General features: G+C 43.8%; 2 protein-coding genes across 4 annotated transcripts in view; both read left to right on the forward strand.

Annotated features, from left to right (window-relative positions):
- arhgef10 (Rho guanine nucleotide exchange factor (GEF) 10) overlaps positions 1 to 8476 on the forward strand; it is a 52634-nt gene extending 44158 nt beyond the window's left edge. For 2 of the 3 annotated variants that reach the window (XM_008276888.1, XM_008276890.1), the window contains 3 exons: positions 5966 to 6088; positions 6992 to 7513; positions 7609 to 8476. In XM_008276888.1, coding sequence (XP_008275110.1) covers positions 5966 to 6088; positions 6992 to 7497 — 629 coding nt within the window. In that variant the 3' untranslated portion in view covers positions 7498 to 7513; positions 7609 to 8476. Of the gene's footprint in view, positions 1 to 5965; positions 6089 to 6991; positions 7518 to 7608 lie in introns of all 3 variants that reach the window. The other variant, XM_008276889.1, reaches the window with a different exon arrangement.
- Positions 8477 to 11133: 2657 nt separating this feature from the next.
- Positions 11134 to 15661, forward strand: kbtbd11 (kelch repeat and BTB (POZ) domain containing 11). The gene is made up of 2 exons (XM_008276891.1): positions 11134 to 11552; positions 12124 to 15661. Exon 2 carries the CDS (start codon positions 12196 to 12198, stop codon positions 14095 to 14097), a length of 1902 nt encoding a protein of 633 aa, XP_008275113.1. The 5' UTR covers positions 11134 to 11552; positions 12124 to 12195; the 3' UTR covers positions 14098 to 15661.
- Positions 15662 to 17682: the final 2021 nt, after the last annotated feature.

Genomic DNA, 17682 nt, shown 5'->3' on the forward strand with positions numbered 1-17682 from the left:
GAATCCAGAACAGCAGCTGCTGTAAAATATTGAAAAACTAATCAGAGAAGAATTCGTGCAGCACTCATTGCATTCAGGTGGGGTTAATGTCAGAATTCCTGCATCTATTACTTTCCTTGCCCGCAGGAGGCAATATTGCCATTCCTGAATCTGCTTGTTTAAACGACTGCGTCTATGCTTTTCTATCTTGTAGAATATTCAAAACAAGCTATCTTTTTAAGCCTTTTTATGGTTTATTCACCACAATAAGTAATGCAATTGTATGTAGCATACAGGGCATTTTGTCATCTTGTGGTAGTGCTCCATCTGTCCACAAACTGCCTGACAAAAGAACAGCAAAGTGTAGCGTGTCTCTCTTTTGATGTCTAATCTTGTGACCATCTAATCAAATGTACTTATTTTAACACCTCCCTGCATTCAGGCCCCATTAACTCACATTTTCAAAGTGCCGCCTTCCTCTGAGCCTGTCAGTTATTAGCTGACATCAGTGTAGGTGCTCATCCAAGACAGCTTGTGTTATGGCAGGTTTGTCACGCTTTAGTCCTCTTTTCAAAAGCTCCTTAGTCTAAACAATGAGCGAGGAGCCTCTCATTTTGTCTGTATTCATGGTGTTGCGTAAAAAACTTCTGACCTTGCCAAGCCGATTTGAGCGCGGCTTTGTGATCTGTCTCAAAGGAAAATCCGGCCTGAATCCGAACACTTGCGAAAACAAATAACGGATCATCCTTGTAAAAACTGGGCAATCGTAAACAAAAAGAGCTACGACATTATATTGAAGTATGATTCATATTTGCGGTCGAGCTACTGGTTGAGCTTGTGGAGTTCAGTTTGTAATACAGATGCATTTCTCAGCAGTGGCAGTGGTGCCAAAGATCAAGTTTGTTTTGGATCTCACAATATATGAAAAAATTAATTAACTAAAAAGAAGAACAGCAGTTTCTATGCTGACAGGTATTCGTAATTAATCAGAATGTTATGTTGGAACACAGTTTTAAATGTGGGCAAATGAAAATCTTCAGTGTCTTCATGTGTTGATCAAGAAAATCTCTGGATTATCTCAACATTAAATTCACTGAGCAGAACAGGAGAAGCACAAATGACCATGTAGGAGTATCAGAGTTAAGGTTCCCCTTCATCGGAACTACAGTAAAATGTAGTGAGTGCTGTAGTTCTGCTGAGAACAGAGGTTCGTCTCAGCTTTGAAGAACAATTCGCTTCACTTACATCATTCCACTATAATAGCTCACCTTTGGTCTCAGATTGTGCAAGGCCCTGCAGACGTAAACCTGTCATTAGCAGGCTGAGATAGCGGCAGTGCAGTGTCAGGAGCAGGACAAATGAGCCGTGGCTCATAGACTATTAGAATCCAGATGGGTTTTATTGTGGAGAGCAAATGTTTGTTTTAGGGGCTTTGGAAAAGAATACAGAAGTGAAACGTATCACGTATGCAGAACTATTCAGTTTGCATCACACCCAGCGCAGCTTTGAGTTTGTGGACGTGTCCTTAAGCATGATGCACAGTTTTGTTACCATGGCGATCGTTGTCATTACACTGGGTAATGTTGTATTTGGTGTGTGACGGTTGGTTGTGAAACCCGGGCGGTTTCCTGCCATCTCTGTTTAAGCTGAACATGGTTGCTGAGGATGAAAAGGTTAAATCAAACGGCTGACAGTCGTCCCAGGCCGGAGTCATCGCGGTGACCTGCTGTTTGGAATCTTGTAATCTGCTGCATTATATCAGCGTGACCCAAAAACACACAGCCTGATTGAAAGTGTTTTGTTGTGTGGAGATTGCTTCTGTTGGTATGAAGTCGGGATTTGTACAGTCCAATAATAGCTGCTTTTATTCTCTTATTCCTGGATGCTGAGCAACGCAGGCTGCTGCGGGGCGGCGTGCATTTCCTGAAACGCTCTTTTGTAATCTGTTTTTGATAGCTGACTCTTTGCATTCCTCTTCCTTCTTTGTTGTATTTTGATACTTAAAAGCGGTATCGATTTCAGTTTGGTTTTTTGATGGTTTATTCTGTATGTGTGTGTAGCTAATGACTGCATTTGCTCTGCCCTGTTTCATCCTCAGCATCATTAGCAGTTCTATTATCAGCCCAGCTCTGCCTGACTGTGGGCAGATTCAGTCTTGTGACGGATTTTCTATTATTGCCACGAGGTAATAATAATAATAATAATGCTCAGAGAGGCTTCTGAAGTATTGAGCTACAATATGACAAGAGAGAAGTGTGGCTTTCATCTGGCTTTTCTCTCACTTGGAGCAGCATTTAGTTGTTAGAATAATCATGAGTCTGTGTGGATTCTCAGTCACTTACATCATGGTAATTCGAAGAGCTCGGTGAGAAATCAGCTGGACTTCTCCTTTTGGTTCCTGGAGATATTTCGTCTCTCACCCAAGAGGTTTCTTCAGTTCTGAATCATCAGATCACATGCAGTGAATGACTGGGCGATTGTTTTCAATATCATTTGGCTGTTGGAGCAGCTATGAAGACACAAACAGTCAATCCACACATGCCTTTTTTGTATCTAGTGCTTCATGTTATTCACTGTGGAACTGTGATCATCTACATTTCTGCACCATCATGCGGTTTTCCAGTGAATTTACAAACCCAAGTTTCCTCAAGGAAATCCCTAATTGCAAGTAAAAAAAAAAAAAAATGTAGGAGATTACCAACTGCTTGGAGTGTACGTATTCTCTGATATCCAGTGTTTAGAGTTACAAGTGGAAGCACTTTCCGTCAGACAGATGTGAACGATAAAGCCGCCTGCTTTGGGACCTCGCTGCCCGTATTAGCTAATAGAATCCATGCAACCGCAGAGGAAGCTGTTTCTGGGATGGAACAACTCACTTGAAAGCTTTCATCCTCTGGGCCGGGCCATTAGAAGGCTCCTCTGATAACTGTATCGAGAGCCTGGAGTGTTGGTCAGCACGGAAATCAAAAGTTTTTGTAGCCACCAAAAAAGGTTGTGTGTGAGGTCCACCTGCCTCACACTCGTTCTGTCATTTGTCGTCGTCTGTACTTTTCCAGAGTGTGCGACCGCAGCGTTTATCACCGCCGGTTGCTGCCGTCGAGCAGAAAGCGACCGAAAAATGTGCTGTTTCTGCACAAACTCCGGTGTAATTGGAACTGCCAGCCGCACTGTTTGGACAGGAGGGACTGCCTGCAATCGTTGTGTTAGAGGCAGAGAGTGATGGGTCTTTCATCTTGCACTGCTGTGCTCCATCAATGTTTATTTACTGAGACAGTGTAATATTATCGGGGAAGAACAATAAATGACATTACACCGATCTCCGGGAAGCAGGTATCATTGTGTCATGAAAAGATGCTAACGCAATTTTGGCTTGTCTACAGAACAGTCGGGATTGATCCGGTGAATAACACGACCACAAGAGTAAGAGATACAGGGCGTTGTCTTGGCTGTGAATGCCTCTATCAATGGTTGCAGTGTTGAGTGCAGGACGTGCTGGAGGTGGGGTAATCCTTCTCATGTTCATGCATGTTGGAGCAATTCTGCTAACTCCCTTCGTTTGCAGACAGCAGCTCCTTATCCGAGCGCTAAACACACGACCGGCTAATGTGCCGTAATAGCAATCATTTACACTGTAGCATAGCGAGTGTTTATGAAGGGAATTTGGAGCAATTTAGAGCTGTTAGTAGCTGATAGTAGGTGATCATTTCCATATTGTGAAGTCCCACAGACAGCTTGTGAAATTCAGATGGATCTCCTTATTGTGTTATGAATTGATTTTATTAAAGCTCTGTGAGGGGAATAGATGCTGTGATTAAAACAAGAATAATCATTTTAAAAAACTTCAGAAGATGTGAGTCCATAACCAAAGCAGACTGATGGTGTCTCAGAGGTTGGCGACTGGCAGGCAGGCAGGCAGGCAGGCTGCTGTGCTGAGGGTCTCGCCCGCCTTTGTCTGCTGCTCTGTGACCTAAATATGCAGCCATGCGTGGCCTAATGGGAGACAAACATCAGGGGGTTAGTAAATAACACCTTCAGTTTTTCTTTGTTATCGCGCCACCATTGTTGCACACCTCCCAACACGGATAACACACTTATTGGTGAATAAACATCCACTCCCACGTAGATAAAAAAAAAAAAAAAGGACGGGCTGGACAAGATAGGAGTGGATAGCAGTGTGAAGCAGCCTCTCCTCAAAACACCATCTGTTCTGTTCCTTGGTTAGATGGTGGATTGAAATTAAGAGGTGATGTCTGATGATTGGTGAGTTATGCCGCTGTTGTGCCACTGAAATACATAATATCTGGCTCACATGCTAAAGCTAATGGTATTCAGTCTTCAATTAGCCCACCACTATGGCCCAGAGCAAAATATTAACTATTGATTGATTGCCATATAATTTAGTACAAACTTCTTCTCTTTTTTTCCATCTAGCGCCACCATCAGTGCAACATTTCAATCGGTCCAATATTGGTTTATGTTCAGATACCTGCAGAACTCCATATATTCTCATCAATATCAGCTGTATTTGGTGTTCTATTGTAATTAGCTAATGTTAGCCAATGTTAGCATGGTCTTGTTGACGTGTGCGCAAATCCACAACTTCCATTAGCTTACAGCAGGAGGAGGGTATCGCTGGCTGCCACAGTGACTGACACCACGATTACTCACAATGTGCTGATCGCAGTTATTTCTAGACTGACTGAATGGCTGATATGGTGTATTTTTGTAATGTTTGGGATTTACTCCGCCCCCCCGCTGCTGGTTGTCAGGACTAAGTGCAGATCAAAGAGGTGCTCTAGTGTAGGATCAGGGCTGGAGCCAGGTCATGTTGACGTTCAATCCGGGTTTATTTTAGTTCACCCTCTGGGTGGGGAACTCCAAATATTATGAAAGGAGGAAGTTGAGTAAGGCCCCCTGACCAGCAGGCTGTGTGTTTCTACTAACTCTGGACCCTCATTGGAAGCACATGTGGGCAAGACGCAGGTTTGTCCCTGCCTTCAGCGCTACCTACCTGCCTATCTGGCAGGGTTCCAGGAAGTGTGGCAGCATAGCGTGCGTGTGCCCCATGCGAGGGGTCAGCTCTAGTGAGGGGGGTCAGGCAGATAGACTGGCAGTAATTTTTCCTAAAGCCCAAGAGGATTACTTTGAGGGAGGAAATTCAAGTCAAGCTGTTACAGCAGTAATGACTCATGACAGTCTCGCCTCCCACATAGCAGGACTGAAAAGACTGTTTTTGCAAAAACCCCAGATTCTTATTACAGTCATAAAAAATATGATAAAAACGTCTGAGTAGATACCATTTGTTGCATGGCTAATTCCTGACACAGCTCCGGTGTTGGGACGACTCCAGACGAGTGCCAGATTCCACATGTACGAGGCGACTGTCAGCAAGCCGGACTTTATGGCTGTTCTTGCTGAAAGGTGCTGTTAACTTAACAATTCCAGCTTTTACAGTCCAAAGTGGCTTCGCATGGATTTTTCTGTCCAGGAGGGAAAGAAAAGGTCAGGTCAGATTGTCCTGTTGTAATTGCCATAAGCTTTCTGAATAGAGGCAGAGCTCCTTCCTTAATTACAGCATTACGCTTCACTCATTCTGTTACATAACACTTTTGTGTTTGTTTGTTTGACTCGAAGCGGCCCATAATGGTGCATTTTTCAGTGTTCAGACACTTGAAAAGAGCTGCTTTTATCTCGGCTCCTCTTTACGTTGCCCTGGAGACAAATAAGCGTCGAGCATTGTGGTTGCAGAAATGCCGCCACACACTGAAACGATACGACTCCCTCCCTCCCTCCTGCGCGCCACGCTGTATTCCAAGCCTGCTGAAGTGACCCATTAACTGTGCACTTTTCTGATTTTTCCAGGAGACACTGGTGTGTGGGAGGACGTGTTTGCCAAGCTGTGCCTCTTCATATATGAATATCAATGGATTCACTGCAGAGAGCAATTTAATTTATGCAAAACCAAACATGTTGTGTTTCTCTGTAGGTAACCAGCGAGTGTCGGTGAGCAGTCTGCTGGTTTGTCATGGTCTGCTGCTGGTGGGGACCAACTTGGGAGTAACTGTGGCGCTCTCTGTCCCCAGACTGCAGGGAATCCCCAAAGTAACAGGTAGCACTGAAATGTGAATGTTTTACTATATAGAAACATGTAGAAATGCAAGAAAATGTGTACTATAGAAGAAGAAAACCACTTATAACAATTTACGATGGAACAAGTAGATATTCTCAGATGTCAACAAAGCCTACAAGTATTTTCAGTTACATTTATATAAATCAGAATCCTTTAATGTCATTGTACCCAAAAAAAGTACAACAAAATTGAGTGCAATTCCATTCAGTGCAAAGAACAACTATAAATATAAATTACCAACAAACTGTGCAAGATAAAAACAAGACATTTATGGAGAATAAAGATGTAAAAAAATAATAATAAGTGACAATAGGTATGAAATGGATATAAAAATGTGAGTATTTACAATAGCAGCGAGGAACGGAGGTACCTGAGAAGTACTTGTGGTAGATCACACCTGAGTACATGTGACATATTGCAAACTGAGAGAATACCTGTAGGTGGATCCGTAGGAATGGTGGTGGAATGGAACGTATAAAAAGAGAAAAGCAGCAAAAAGCTCAGTTTAGAAGCTAAAACGAAGAAATGATTGACAATTTTGCTTCACTAATGACTTAAATAAATGTATAAGTATTGAGTATAATGTCACATAATACAGTTGTTTCGGCATCTAGACACACAGAGCAGCCGTCTAATAAGACAAGAGAGTCTGGTAAACGTTTCAGCTCGGCCAGGGTTTGTGCTCACTTACTGCTGTTTGTGCAGTTTGGAGAAATTCAATCAAGAGCTTAGTAGGCAGAATTATGAAAGGGTGGCATCATCTGTCTACATAGCTTGCTATTTACCTCCCTGCTTCAGTTCTCTGTGTATACCAATGATATTCAGGCCATATACAGTGAAGTGTGTCCAATATCCTGGATGACTGTTGGTTTGTGTTCCCAGGTCGGGGTATGGTGTCATTACATGCTCACAACGGGCCAGTCAAGTTCCTCACTGTGGCTGCTGCAGTGTGTAATCGGCCGTCTGGCCTGCCAGCCTCCACCCCTCCTTCCTCCCTGCAGCCAGCAGAGCCCCACGATGTGGAGAACACCCAGCCTCCCTCGGATTTAGCTCTGACCCCCCCACAGGGACGAGGCGTGTGGCTGGGAGAGGCGGGCTGCACCACCATGGCTCTCCAGGACTCCCTGTCCACCTCGTCCTGCGGCTCCCTCGCTCCGTCCCAGGGCTCCCTGGAGCACGGGCCCGAGGACGGGGCCCTGTATGACATGCTTCACGACCCGGCCCATCACCAGAGGGGCCGCCGCTCCAGCAAGGTGGACGTCAGCTCTCTGCTGGTGGTGTCCGGAGGGTCGGGCCACCGCAGGGTCAACAAAAAGACCAAACAGTCCCGCCATGAGGACAACACCTCCACCATTATGATCTGGCAGATCCCGTTACTGAACATGTGACACCAGCACCACGTCGGTAGGTTAGTAACACAGTTTATGGATCATCAGGGGAAGGTGTACTGCTGACATTTCAATCTTAACTTTTAACTTTTGCCTTTTTTTTTTTTTCAGATTAAGTGCTGCGTTCGTCCCTCACGAGAACATCTGTTGTGAACACTTGACGGGACATTTGGGATCAATCAGAACAATTAAATGTCTTATTTAAAGCAGAAGTCACTCCACAGTATTCCCAGGATGCTCCTACCTAAAGGACAAAGGATCAATAAAACCACTCAGCCGTGATGGATGACGGCGCAAACAGCAGACCAGTCAACGGATATATACTGTACACAATAATGATGTTTGCAAACACTGAAAGGTCTCTAATGTCTGTTGGATGTCGTCCTGTAACACGTCTAACACATTTCATTACTCTCCAGTGTTTGCGCCGCACATGTCGACTGTATCGGACTGCAGTATTTAAATCAGTGTTGCGAGGAAGTTAGCAAAATGAAAGGCATTGAAGATATCGATAGGGCTGTTAAACTGTAAAAATGTCTTGTAAGATTAGCTTTTTGACAGATTTTGGTTCATCTATCAAGGCCAGTTGTAATTTTGAAGTCTGACAACTTGGAATTAGTTTTAGAGTCAGTTTTGTGTTTATATGGAATCAATTGGACCAGCGTGTTCGGTGCTCCAGCTATCCTGTTTCCAAAAAAACAACAAAAAAAAAAGGGATTTCTTTTTTTTAAAAAGGTGAAATACTGATGACTGAATTAGTTTGAGACGGTTTGATGAGAATCCCTGGCTGGCCAGGTTGGTATTCATTAATGGAGGAAAGACTTGTCATGATAAAGAGATTTTCTTTTGTCGCCCTAATCTATCTTTGTAACTCACATAAGGATATTTTTAAAAAAAGATAAAAAGATTTCTACTTTTGTCACTCTTTTTATGTACTTATGTATATTAACAAATCCATAAACAATGTTTTATTGAGCAACGCTGTGTTCTTCTTTTCACTACAACTTATTTTTATGATTATCAATCAGTTGTTTTGATCAGTTTCCACTCAAACAAAACACAACAAAGGAGCCGATGTATAGGGTTTACGTCATGCATTATTCAAGACAACCGGGAGTGTTTGGAGATAGACGTAAAGAGTGTCAGTGTGCCTCCTTTTTCTTGCTTCATCCTAACCTTGTGCTCCACCGTGATTGTGTGCAGCCATCGGTACATGCTGGGACTAGCAATGCGCCCGAGGGGCCGCAGGAACTGAGCCTGATACATCTCTTCCGGGATTTCTCCTGCTGCCGAACAGAGAGGGGTCAAGGCATTCTCTCTCTCGCGCGACGCCCACGACCGCTGTTGCACAACCATGTTTCACTATCGCTTCTAACAAAAGCAGACAAGATAATTTCAGGTTGGAGTTGTTCCCACGCTACAGTCCTCGGCACCCCGGGTCCATCCCAAATATTATCCCATCAGATGGTTTTTGGTAGCAGCTAATGTGCTGGCTTAGATAACTCTTGTAACTCAGTACTGGCTTTTTATTTATTACCTAAGAGTTGGAAATCAGTTAGTCTCACTGTACCAACCAAGTAACCCAGTTATCAGTTAGTCTCTTAGCTCTGCATCTGGGAGTCTTGTTTTCTCCTCTGACCCTGACGTTTCCATGGAGACGCTCATTTTGAGCGCGTGCATCGGTCCTCAGCGTGTCTTTGTTCTCAGAATATCTGGCAGCTGAAGGCCCTCTAATCTTTACAGGCCTGATAGTCGTTTGATGCCCTTGCGGTGGCTTCCCTCTATTTTTATATCTGAAGGCCAGTTGTTAAGAGACGTGCAGCCTCCGCGGCGGAGAGGTTATGGACCCTGGATAATATAGTCTGCTGCTGCTGCTTTCCTGTGAGGTTATATTGAGCATATGACCATCTAATGCTTTTGGTAAACTTGAAGCAGCATGTACTTTTTGCTTCTTCATCTTTCACTGAACTCAGATGGGAACAGTTGGATCACTACCAAAAGGAAGATGTGAGTCTTAATCAGAGCTAAACAGTTTTTAGGGCTGCAAGGTGGCGCAGTTGGTAGCACTGTTGCCTCGCAGCAAGAAGGTCGCCGGTTCGCATCCCGGTGGGGGCACCAGAATCTTTCTGCGTGGAGTTTGCATGTTCTCCCCGTGCAGCGTGGGTTCTCTCCAGGTTCTCCGGCTTCCTCCAACACAGTCCAAAAACATGTTGGTGAACAATTGGTGATTCTGGATTGTCCGTAGGTGTGAATGTGAGTGTGCTTGGTTGTCTGTCTCTGAGTGTGGCCCTGCAATGGACTGACGACCTGTCCAGGGTGTCCCCTGCCTTCGCCCTGAGTCAGCTGGGATAGGCTCCAGCCCCCCCACGACCCTAGTGAGGATTAAGTGGTGTATAGATAATGGATGGATGGACAAAATGAAGTCCAACATATCATACTAGGATACTATGCTATAAATGATTTGCTGCTAATATTAAAAAAAATTGCACTTGACCTTTTTTTTTTTCGTTTGTTTCACTGTGGCTCAGAAAAATCACACTCTTTGCTGTAGATCATACAATACTTACTGTAGTACTAGCTTCCAGCAGTGATTAACTAACTGGGCCAAAAAATATTTAAAATATCATGAAAAGTGTGGCCGGTTAGCTGGATGGATGGATAAACAGTTTTTAGGGTTAAACGTACCACGGTGTAAGAGAGAAAGTCATGCCACTTCTGCATTTATTTGGGGATATTTTACACCTGGATTCTACCCTTGAATAGGAACACAAATACACAAATGTATTATTATTATTAACAGTATGGAGAACTAAAGTACATAACTGCAATGGGGAGAGATCTCACTCCTCTCTCCCTCACAGAAGAAGCAGCTTTTATAGTGAACACAAATTCTTTTTGTAAGTTTAGACCTTATGGCACAGTGTTCCACACCATGTAAGAAATGATGAGTTCATCTTTCCAAAGGGGTGTAAACGTATCTTCTCTGACCTTAACCTTTTTGGCCCCTGAGGCAATTCTTCAACTTCTATGCTGAGCAACCTGAAAGTTACTAACATGGATCTTGTTCCCCAACAGCAAAGATTCAAGTACAGAAAATGAACAAATAGACAATAAATGATAACCTGAGAGCTCATGATTGATTTTACTTTAGCAGCTACTTCATGCACAAACAGGTGGAGAGCACTAATGGAACGTTTATTGATTTTTAAGTAGTGTTACTCCAATATAAAATCCCTATGGGGGCCTTACACAGTGTCTGCTCTTTAATTTCATTTTGATGTGTACCGGTGTTAATGTAATATTCCAGTAAGCGCTGAATGCAGAGGGTTATTTTAGATGTTGGGTTTACGATGAAGTGGTTTTCGGTTTAGGATTGACGTATATGTGTGTTGGCAGGGATTGGAGTGAGGGATTTCTGGGGATTTCCCTTAAATTCAGCGGTGGTACCCACGACAGGGATGATGCGTAAAGGAATGTCGCATCCAGAGCGCGCACGACAGATGGAGCCTCGCGCTGTGGAGTGTAGGGTTAATACGGAGCGGAGAGGGCGTGGTTTCGATCAAATAATAACCGCCTCACTCCTGTCAAGTGTAAAAAAGACAACAAAAATCAGCGTCCTGACAGCTCCGGCAGCCAGTATCTCTCCCGGACAGCTCCAGGTTTTTTCCAGGAGGGAAAAGGCGCTCGGATGTGCGCCGCGGCTCTCTCTCTCTCTCCCTCCCCTACTTCCACCGGAGGAAATTATTCAGCAAGATCTGAAGGAGGTGCGACCTGAAATGACTGGTTGATCGTCCCTCCGCCTCTAAAACCTCGGAACCCCGGCGGATTTCAGAGCATGAGCGGATGAAACGAGAAGTTAAAGGAGTGTCGATGGATAAACGTCGAACGGATGAGAGGAACCGTCTGGTGCTGTCGGTGAAGTAAAGTCATCCAGGGGAGCGCAGGCGGGCTGCTTGGTCAGGACTGCGCCTGCCTTACGTAACTGAGCTTTGTGGAGAGACTGGCAGCGAAACCGCTGGTGCTGGAGCTGTGAAATCACACCGAGGAAAACGCAGGTAAGGTCACATTCTGCTGAGAATGGACAGAAATCCATTATTTGGAATTCAGATTTTGTGCAAAATTTCTGTTGTGATTCTTCTTAACTGGAATGAATGGACCGTTTCTGATCATTTGATCGACGTTGCCAGAGAAGGCATCAGACAGGAGTTTCTGATCTAATTACAAACGCCCTTTCTCCGTCATATTAGAGATTAATTCCTCCATCAGAGCAACACCATTTGCGCATGCGTTCTGAAGGTCTCCAGATTACCACATACACAGGACAGGCAGGGTGATTATTGCAGTGGGTCAAACAAGAAGCTGCAGGTCTTTTGTTAAGCTGCAGATGTGAACATGAAACGCTGGAGCGATGAGTGTTGCTGAACTGATGACACGTTCGCACAGGCGTGTATTACACAGCATGACTGGCAGTGGCAGCACAAAGTGATTTTCTTCAAATTTGAGGGTTTCCAAGATGTTTGTTATTGGAGAAAGGGCGCCCCTTAGAGAATGAAGAAGTCTTTGCAGGCTCAAACCTGTTCCTCCTCTCAGTTGGTTAAACCCCCTCCTTGTTTTTCCTCCATGTAGGTGAAGAGAGAGTCCCAAGTTTCAGCATGATCAGCGAGGACGCCGCCTCCCATCGCCAGTGAGCACATTGAGATGAACGAGGGCCACAGGCAGGGAGGAGGGGCTGTCACCGTGGAGGCCGATGCCATCCTCCACACAGTGAACCCTGACCTTGTCTCGCTTACCGACAAAAACAGGAATCTATGTCCAGGTTTTGTGCAGGGGTTCCTGCAGGATGACCCGGGTTTCAACCCTCTTCCAGCGTTCGAGAAGGAATACCTGCTGGACGGAACACTGATGGAGAACAACCACATGGATCATCAGAAAGGCAACAGCTCGTACATCTCGAGAGATGACCATGTTTGTAGTGATAAGGGAAGCCCCGGCGACCCTCCTCACCCCGCCGTGTCCAATCACATGCAACAAAATTGTGCAAGCAGCGAAATCCACAATGGCGCCAGAGCTAAAGTGTCTTACAGTGCAGATTCCTCCATATGCTTGCCTAGCCAAGTCAAACAGGATACTGATCGGTCGGTTCTAAAATCAAACCTCGAGCGCAGGGACAGCAGCCAGGAAGCTGAAAACACACGTTCCAAACAAGAGCCTGATTTAGTCATCGAAGTAGGCGGGCAGACGATCAACGCTCACAAGTCTGTCCTGGCAGAGAAGAGCGACTACTTCAAGGCACGGCTGTCGCGCAACATCCTCAAAGTGAAGGGCATGAGCTACAAGACTTTGTCCACGCTGATAGACTATGTTTACACCTCTCAGATCAAAGTTAGCAAAGACAATGTTGTCGATGTCATCACGGGGGCTAAAATCCTGCAGATCCCCTGTGCCGTCCAGGCAGCCATGGACTCCATGTCCGAACAGATCACCGCTGAGAACTGCTACGAGATTTTGACCATCGCCAAAAAGCAGCGACTGAGCGAACTGAAGGAGACCGCCTACGGATTCATGAGCGACAACTTCCTCCAGGTCCTCAAAGACCCGGCTGTGTACGGGCGTCTGACTGGATCTGAGAGGGATCTGATCCTGAAGAAGAGACTGGAGGGCAGGAAGACTCTGATGGTTGCAGAGATCAATGATGTGTTTGATCGAGTCGGGAGCCGACCACCGAGTCGCTGCGGCAGCCGTCCGCAGAGCCCCTTGTCGGTGGGGTCTCTGGAAGAAAACCATATGATTTACTCCTTCAGTGAAGCAGCAAATGACTGGAGACCTTTGACTGCGATGCCTGAGGACATAAACACTAAAGGGTGCGGGATCTGCACCATGTATAACTACCTGTTTGTGGCAGGAGGAATTAAGGGCTACGGGGACAAGGGCAAAGTTTCAGACAAGGTGTTCTGTTACAACCCCATAACCAACCGCTGGGCCGAGGTCCGACCTCTAATCCAGGCACGTGCCCAGCTGAAGCTTGTGTCTATGGATGGCTACCTGTACGCCATTGGAGGGGAATGTTTGTTTACAGTGGAAAAATATGACCCTCGAATGGACCGCTGGACAACAATAGCCCCTTTGCCCAAGGGAGCCTTCGCAGTGGCCCACGAAGCCACCACCTGCAGCGGAGAACTTTACGTCTCAGGAGGCTCCCTTTTCTACCGTCTCCTTAAGTACGACCCCAAGAGGGACGAGTGGCAGGAGTGCCCCTACAACAACAGCAGGAAGAAGTCCACGGACATGGTGGCGTTGAAAGGCTTCATCTACCGCTTCGACGTCAACCGCGAGCAGGGAATCACCGTCTTCAAGTACAACACCATAGTGAAAATGTGGCACGACTGCGCATCGCAGAGGCTTGGAAGTCATTTACCCTTCAGGTGTGCCGTTATCGGAAACTGCATCTACTGTGTGAACAAAAGCCAGACTCTTCAGTTTGTAGTGGAGGAGGAGAACTCCTACTTTGTCGAGGAGACGCTGAGGGCACCTCTGGAGGCGAAAGGCGTTCTTTTTCCTTTTGTTCTCACTTTGCGCGAAAAGCCTGAAAAACTTACATAGAGCGCGATTCCAGAATAACACGTAATAAATGTCACAGCAAAAACTGCAATAAGCAGAAGCCCTTACGTACACTCTTCAATGTCAGCTTTCTATCTCAATGTCTCATTGCCTGCTTGCAATGGAATGTGTGTATTTGCATGGCAGTTTAATGCATCTACAGGGTTAAGCCTTAACAGGATTTTGTAATGTTGAATGAATGCAACGATACTTGTATGTGACTGTAGATAATGACATGATGAAAGTGATTATTCTGTGTGTTCAGTTCTGTTTGGTGCACTTTTGTAGTTAGAATAGATATTATTTAGGACATATTAACTAGCTGACTGGTGACTTTGGTAACAAAAACAAAGTGTTTTGTTGAAAATCGTATTTAAAGACTTGGAAGCAGTGACGGTGTGCTTTATGAACGATGCAACACAGGTTCTATGCAAACGATTCAGAACGTACAGGCGGAGCTGCTGTGATGTCGTGCTGTTTTGTAGTGACGATGACTGGAAGGAGTACAGTGTTTCACAAACCATAGTCTGCACTGCCTTTGGTTCACCCTCTGAAACAAGGTCACATGATGATCTGCAAAAAACAAGCCATCGTATCCGTCCTCTGAAACACACAAATATTCCCCTCGGGGGCAATTAGGGAGCTTGTTGTACCTTTATTGCTTCAGGGGACCTCTTCAGTCAAGCTAAAGCTTTACATTATTGCATTACAAATCAGACGTTGTAGTAAAAGTATATAAATCACGTATATTTTTCGATTCAGAACATGCTATTTTGCTTATAGTGCACTCTCGGGTGTAACAGTTCCTACAGTAAGTACATTCGCCAAAGATTCAGTCGGGCTCCATTAAAATGATCAAAACTGACATTATTTGTGGAATAAGTTCATTTCACTCATGTGACCACAAGGAAAACCTAAAGCAATAGTTATTTTTGTACAAGAAAGGGTCTCATGTTTGCTGCTTGCGGGCAATTTTTTGGAAAGTTTTGGTAAAAGCTGCTGCTCTGGTCTGTATTTCCCCCGTTTGTGTTTCATACCATAGATCACCTGCTACCAGCTTACTTCTCTGGTAAAGGTGTTCAGGTCAAATCAAATACTACAGAGCACCGATCAGTCCAATCTTACGACACTAATAAGCCATGTTCTTCTCGCGTCAGTGCACATTAATACGAATTTTACTCTAAATTTCCTTCTTTTAGTCATTTGACAGTATTTGTTTGCTGCTGCGGTAACACAGTGGGAGTTTTGTACGGAAGCTAAAGCTGATATATTCTTGGAACAAACCGCTTTTGATAACGTTTGTAGAAGTGTCTCCGAGCGGTCGATGTGACTCAGACAAACTGGATGTGGTTTTGATATTTTCGCTGGCTGGCATCTGTATTTTTGTGAATTTTTTCGTACGGATTTTTTGGATCTGCTGCTGTGATGGACGGTGAAGTGATGCAATGCAAGGCGACGGCTTCCTGTTCGTGGTATTCATGGAGTGGGCTAGCAAATAAGCTGTTGGATAATGTATATCAGTCAAAATCTAAGTGCTTCAAATAAAATATTTTGTGTCTGAAAAGGATGTGGTTTTCTGATCTGGTCTCTTGGCTGGTGGGGAAGAGAGAGTCTGCCGTGAAACAACGCTGCCATCTACTGGACACTGACTGTAACAGTATCTAGCTACACTAAGACAATTACTGATTTTATGCTCTCCAAAACATTTTAAAAAGTTTGTTTACTCCCTTATATTTTCTAAAAATAAAACATGTTAAGTAATTACAGTTGTAGTCATATTTAGTATTACCTTAAAGTCAGGAGTGTGTAGAAGTTTAGGAATATGTGAACAGCGAACATCAATGTCCACCACCTTCATTTTTCATCTTGTGTTTTTTATTACTTTTTTTTTGGTTTTCTTTCATTCTTTTTACTTATATTTAAATAATTAATGGAATGTGTGTGATAAAAACAATAAATCAGTCGAGTCATTGGTGGAGACGCTTCTGTGGTGACTTTAGTTCAATCTTGAGTTTGGTTTTAAACACAGCAAAGCTTCTTGAGTGTCAAATGTTTGTTGGGATGAACTTCCACCTTCCCACTGCTTTAACTGAGGAAAAGTCTCTCATGATCCCCAATCACTTGTACTACTAAAGTTATCAGAATTGAGAACATTCTATGTTTTTTCAGGATATTCCAGTGGCGATGACCTCTTGTAAAGGACTTGTTTATAGATGGAGTAAACAGGCCTGAGTGTAGTCACACCTGATTGTGACCACGTTGTCATGCAGTCAGACAGATTTAATAAAACATAGTGTGTGCAAAGAGCTTTTCAACAGGTGGGGACAACTGATGAATTTATTCAGATTAAACCTATTACTGCTAACGACCCTACTGACTTGTTTTCTGAAAGAAATGTTTGTGTCACTTTTGTTTGTGGGATTATCTTAAGAATTAGGTTTTCTACTATTATATACTGTATCAGATATTTATGACTTGATTTATCTTCTCTCTCTGACTTATGAGAATCCATACATGATCTCAGGATATGAATCTCAAGCTGATCATCTAATTATTCAGTTTCAGGGGTAAGACATTGCAAAGCATGATTATAATCACATTACTTTTTGTTTGTAGTGTTCCCTTAATTCAGTAATCAGATTACAGTTGATAATCAGTCACTACTTTTATTTTAAAGCCTATTGCAGTGGCACCTTTATTCCCCCAGGCAAACAACTGAGCCTTGTTCTCACCACAGCATTTTTCTCTGACGTGCTCATTGAGTTTGGTTTTCATCACCTGTTGTTGTGGGCTTTGTGCTAATATTTCATTATAGAGCATAAAAGAACACTTCTGTGTACATTTTCTCCTTATGAGGGTATGAATCTGTGTCTATATGTGAACATATGTAAAGTTTAATGCAGTAATTATGTGACATCTCAGGAGACATTGCAGAGGAAAGTGACGTGGCAAGAAGCAGAACATATGACTTTCTATAAGGATCAAATGAGTGAAGTAAGGCATCACAAAAAAGTAATGTGTACTTTATTTTTGCGTAACATCCCCAGAACTGTCATGATGACGTATTATCTCATAACGATACAATGATGTCATAATTATAAGGAGCTGCTGTATATCAGAAGTCACTGACCGTTCTATGTATAATGTAGTTCTCATCATTAGGACAGACAGTGTGCCTGTTTTAATTATTTCAGCTTTTCACTTAAGAGCTTTAGGGAACTTTTATACCTGGACATGTTATTGTCCTGCTGTATGTAAGCTACCATCTGCAATATTTTATTCTCTAAGTTAAAAATGAAGGGTCAAACAAGGCCAATTTGTAAAGCTGTCAGAGTAACAAGTTACCTGGATGTTGGGTAAACACTGATCGAAGAAGTCAACACTGAAAAATAAAACAAAACAGGAGATTAGACGGTTTAATTAGCTGTATTAATATCTGCGTTTATGGCGTATCATGTCTGCAGTCACAGATATGTTTGGAGACCTCTACATGAAAAGGTACGTTTAAAAAAACTGCATTGTAAAGTGAGACATTCTACCTTTTGCTGAAGAGTGACCCCTGTGGCCACACTTGGCAATCACAGGACA

Source organism: Stegastes partitus, unplaced genomic scaffold (genome assembly GCF_000690725.1).
Source record: "Stegastes partitus isolate 25-593 unplaced genomic scaffold, Stegastes_partitus-1.0.2 Scaffold82, whole genome shotgun sequence".
In the NCBI taxonomy this organism is placed as follows: Eukaryota; Metazoa; Chordata; class Actinopteri; family Pomacentridae; genus Stegastes; species Stegastes partitus.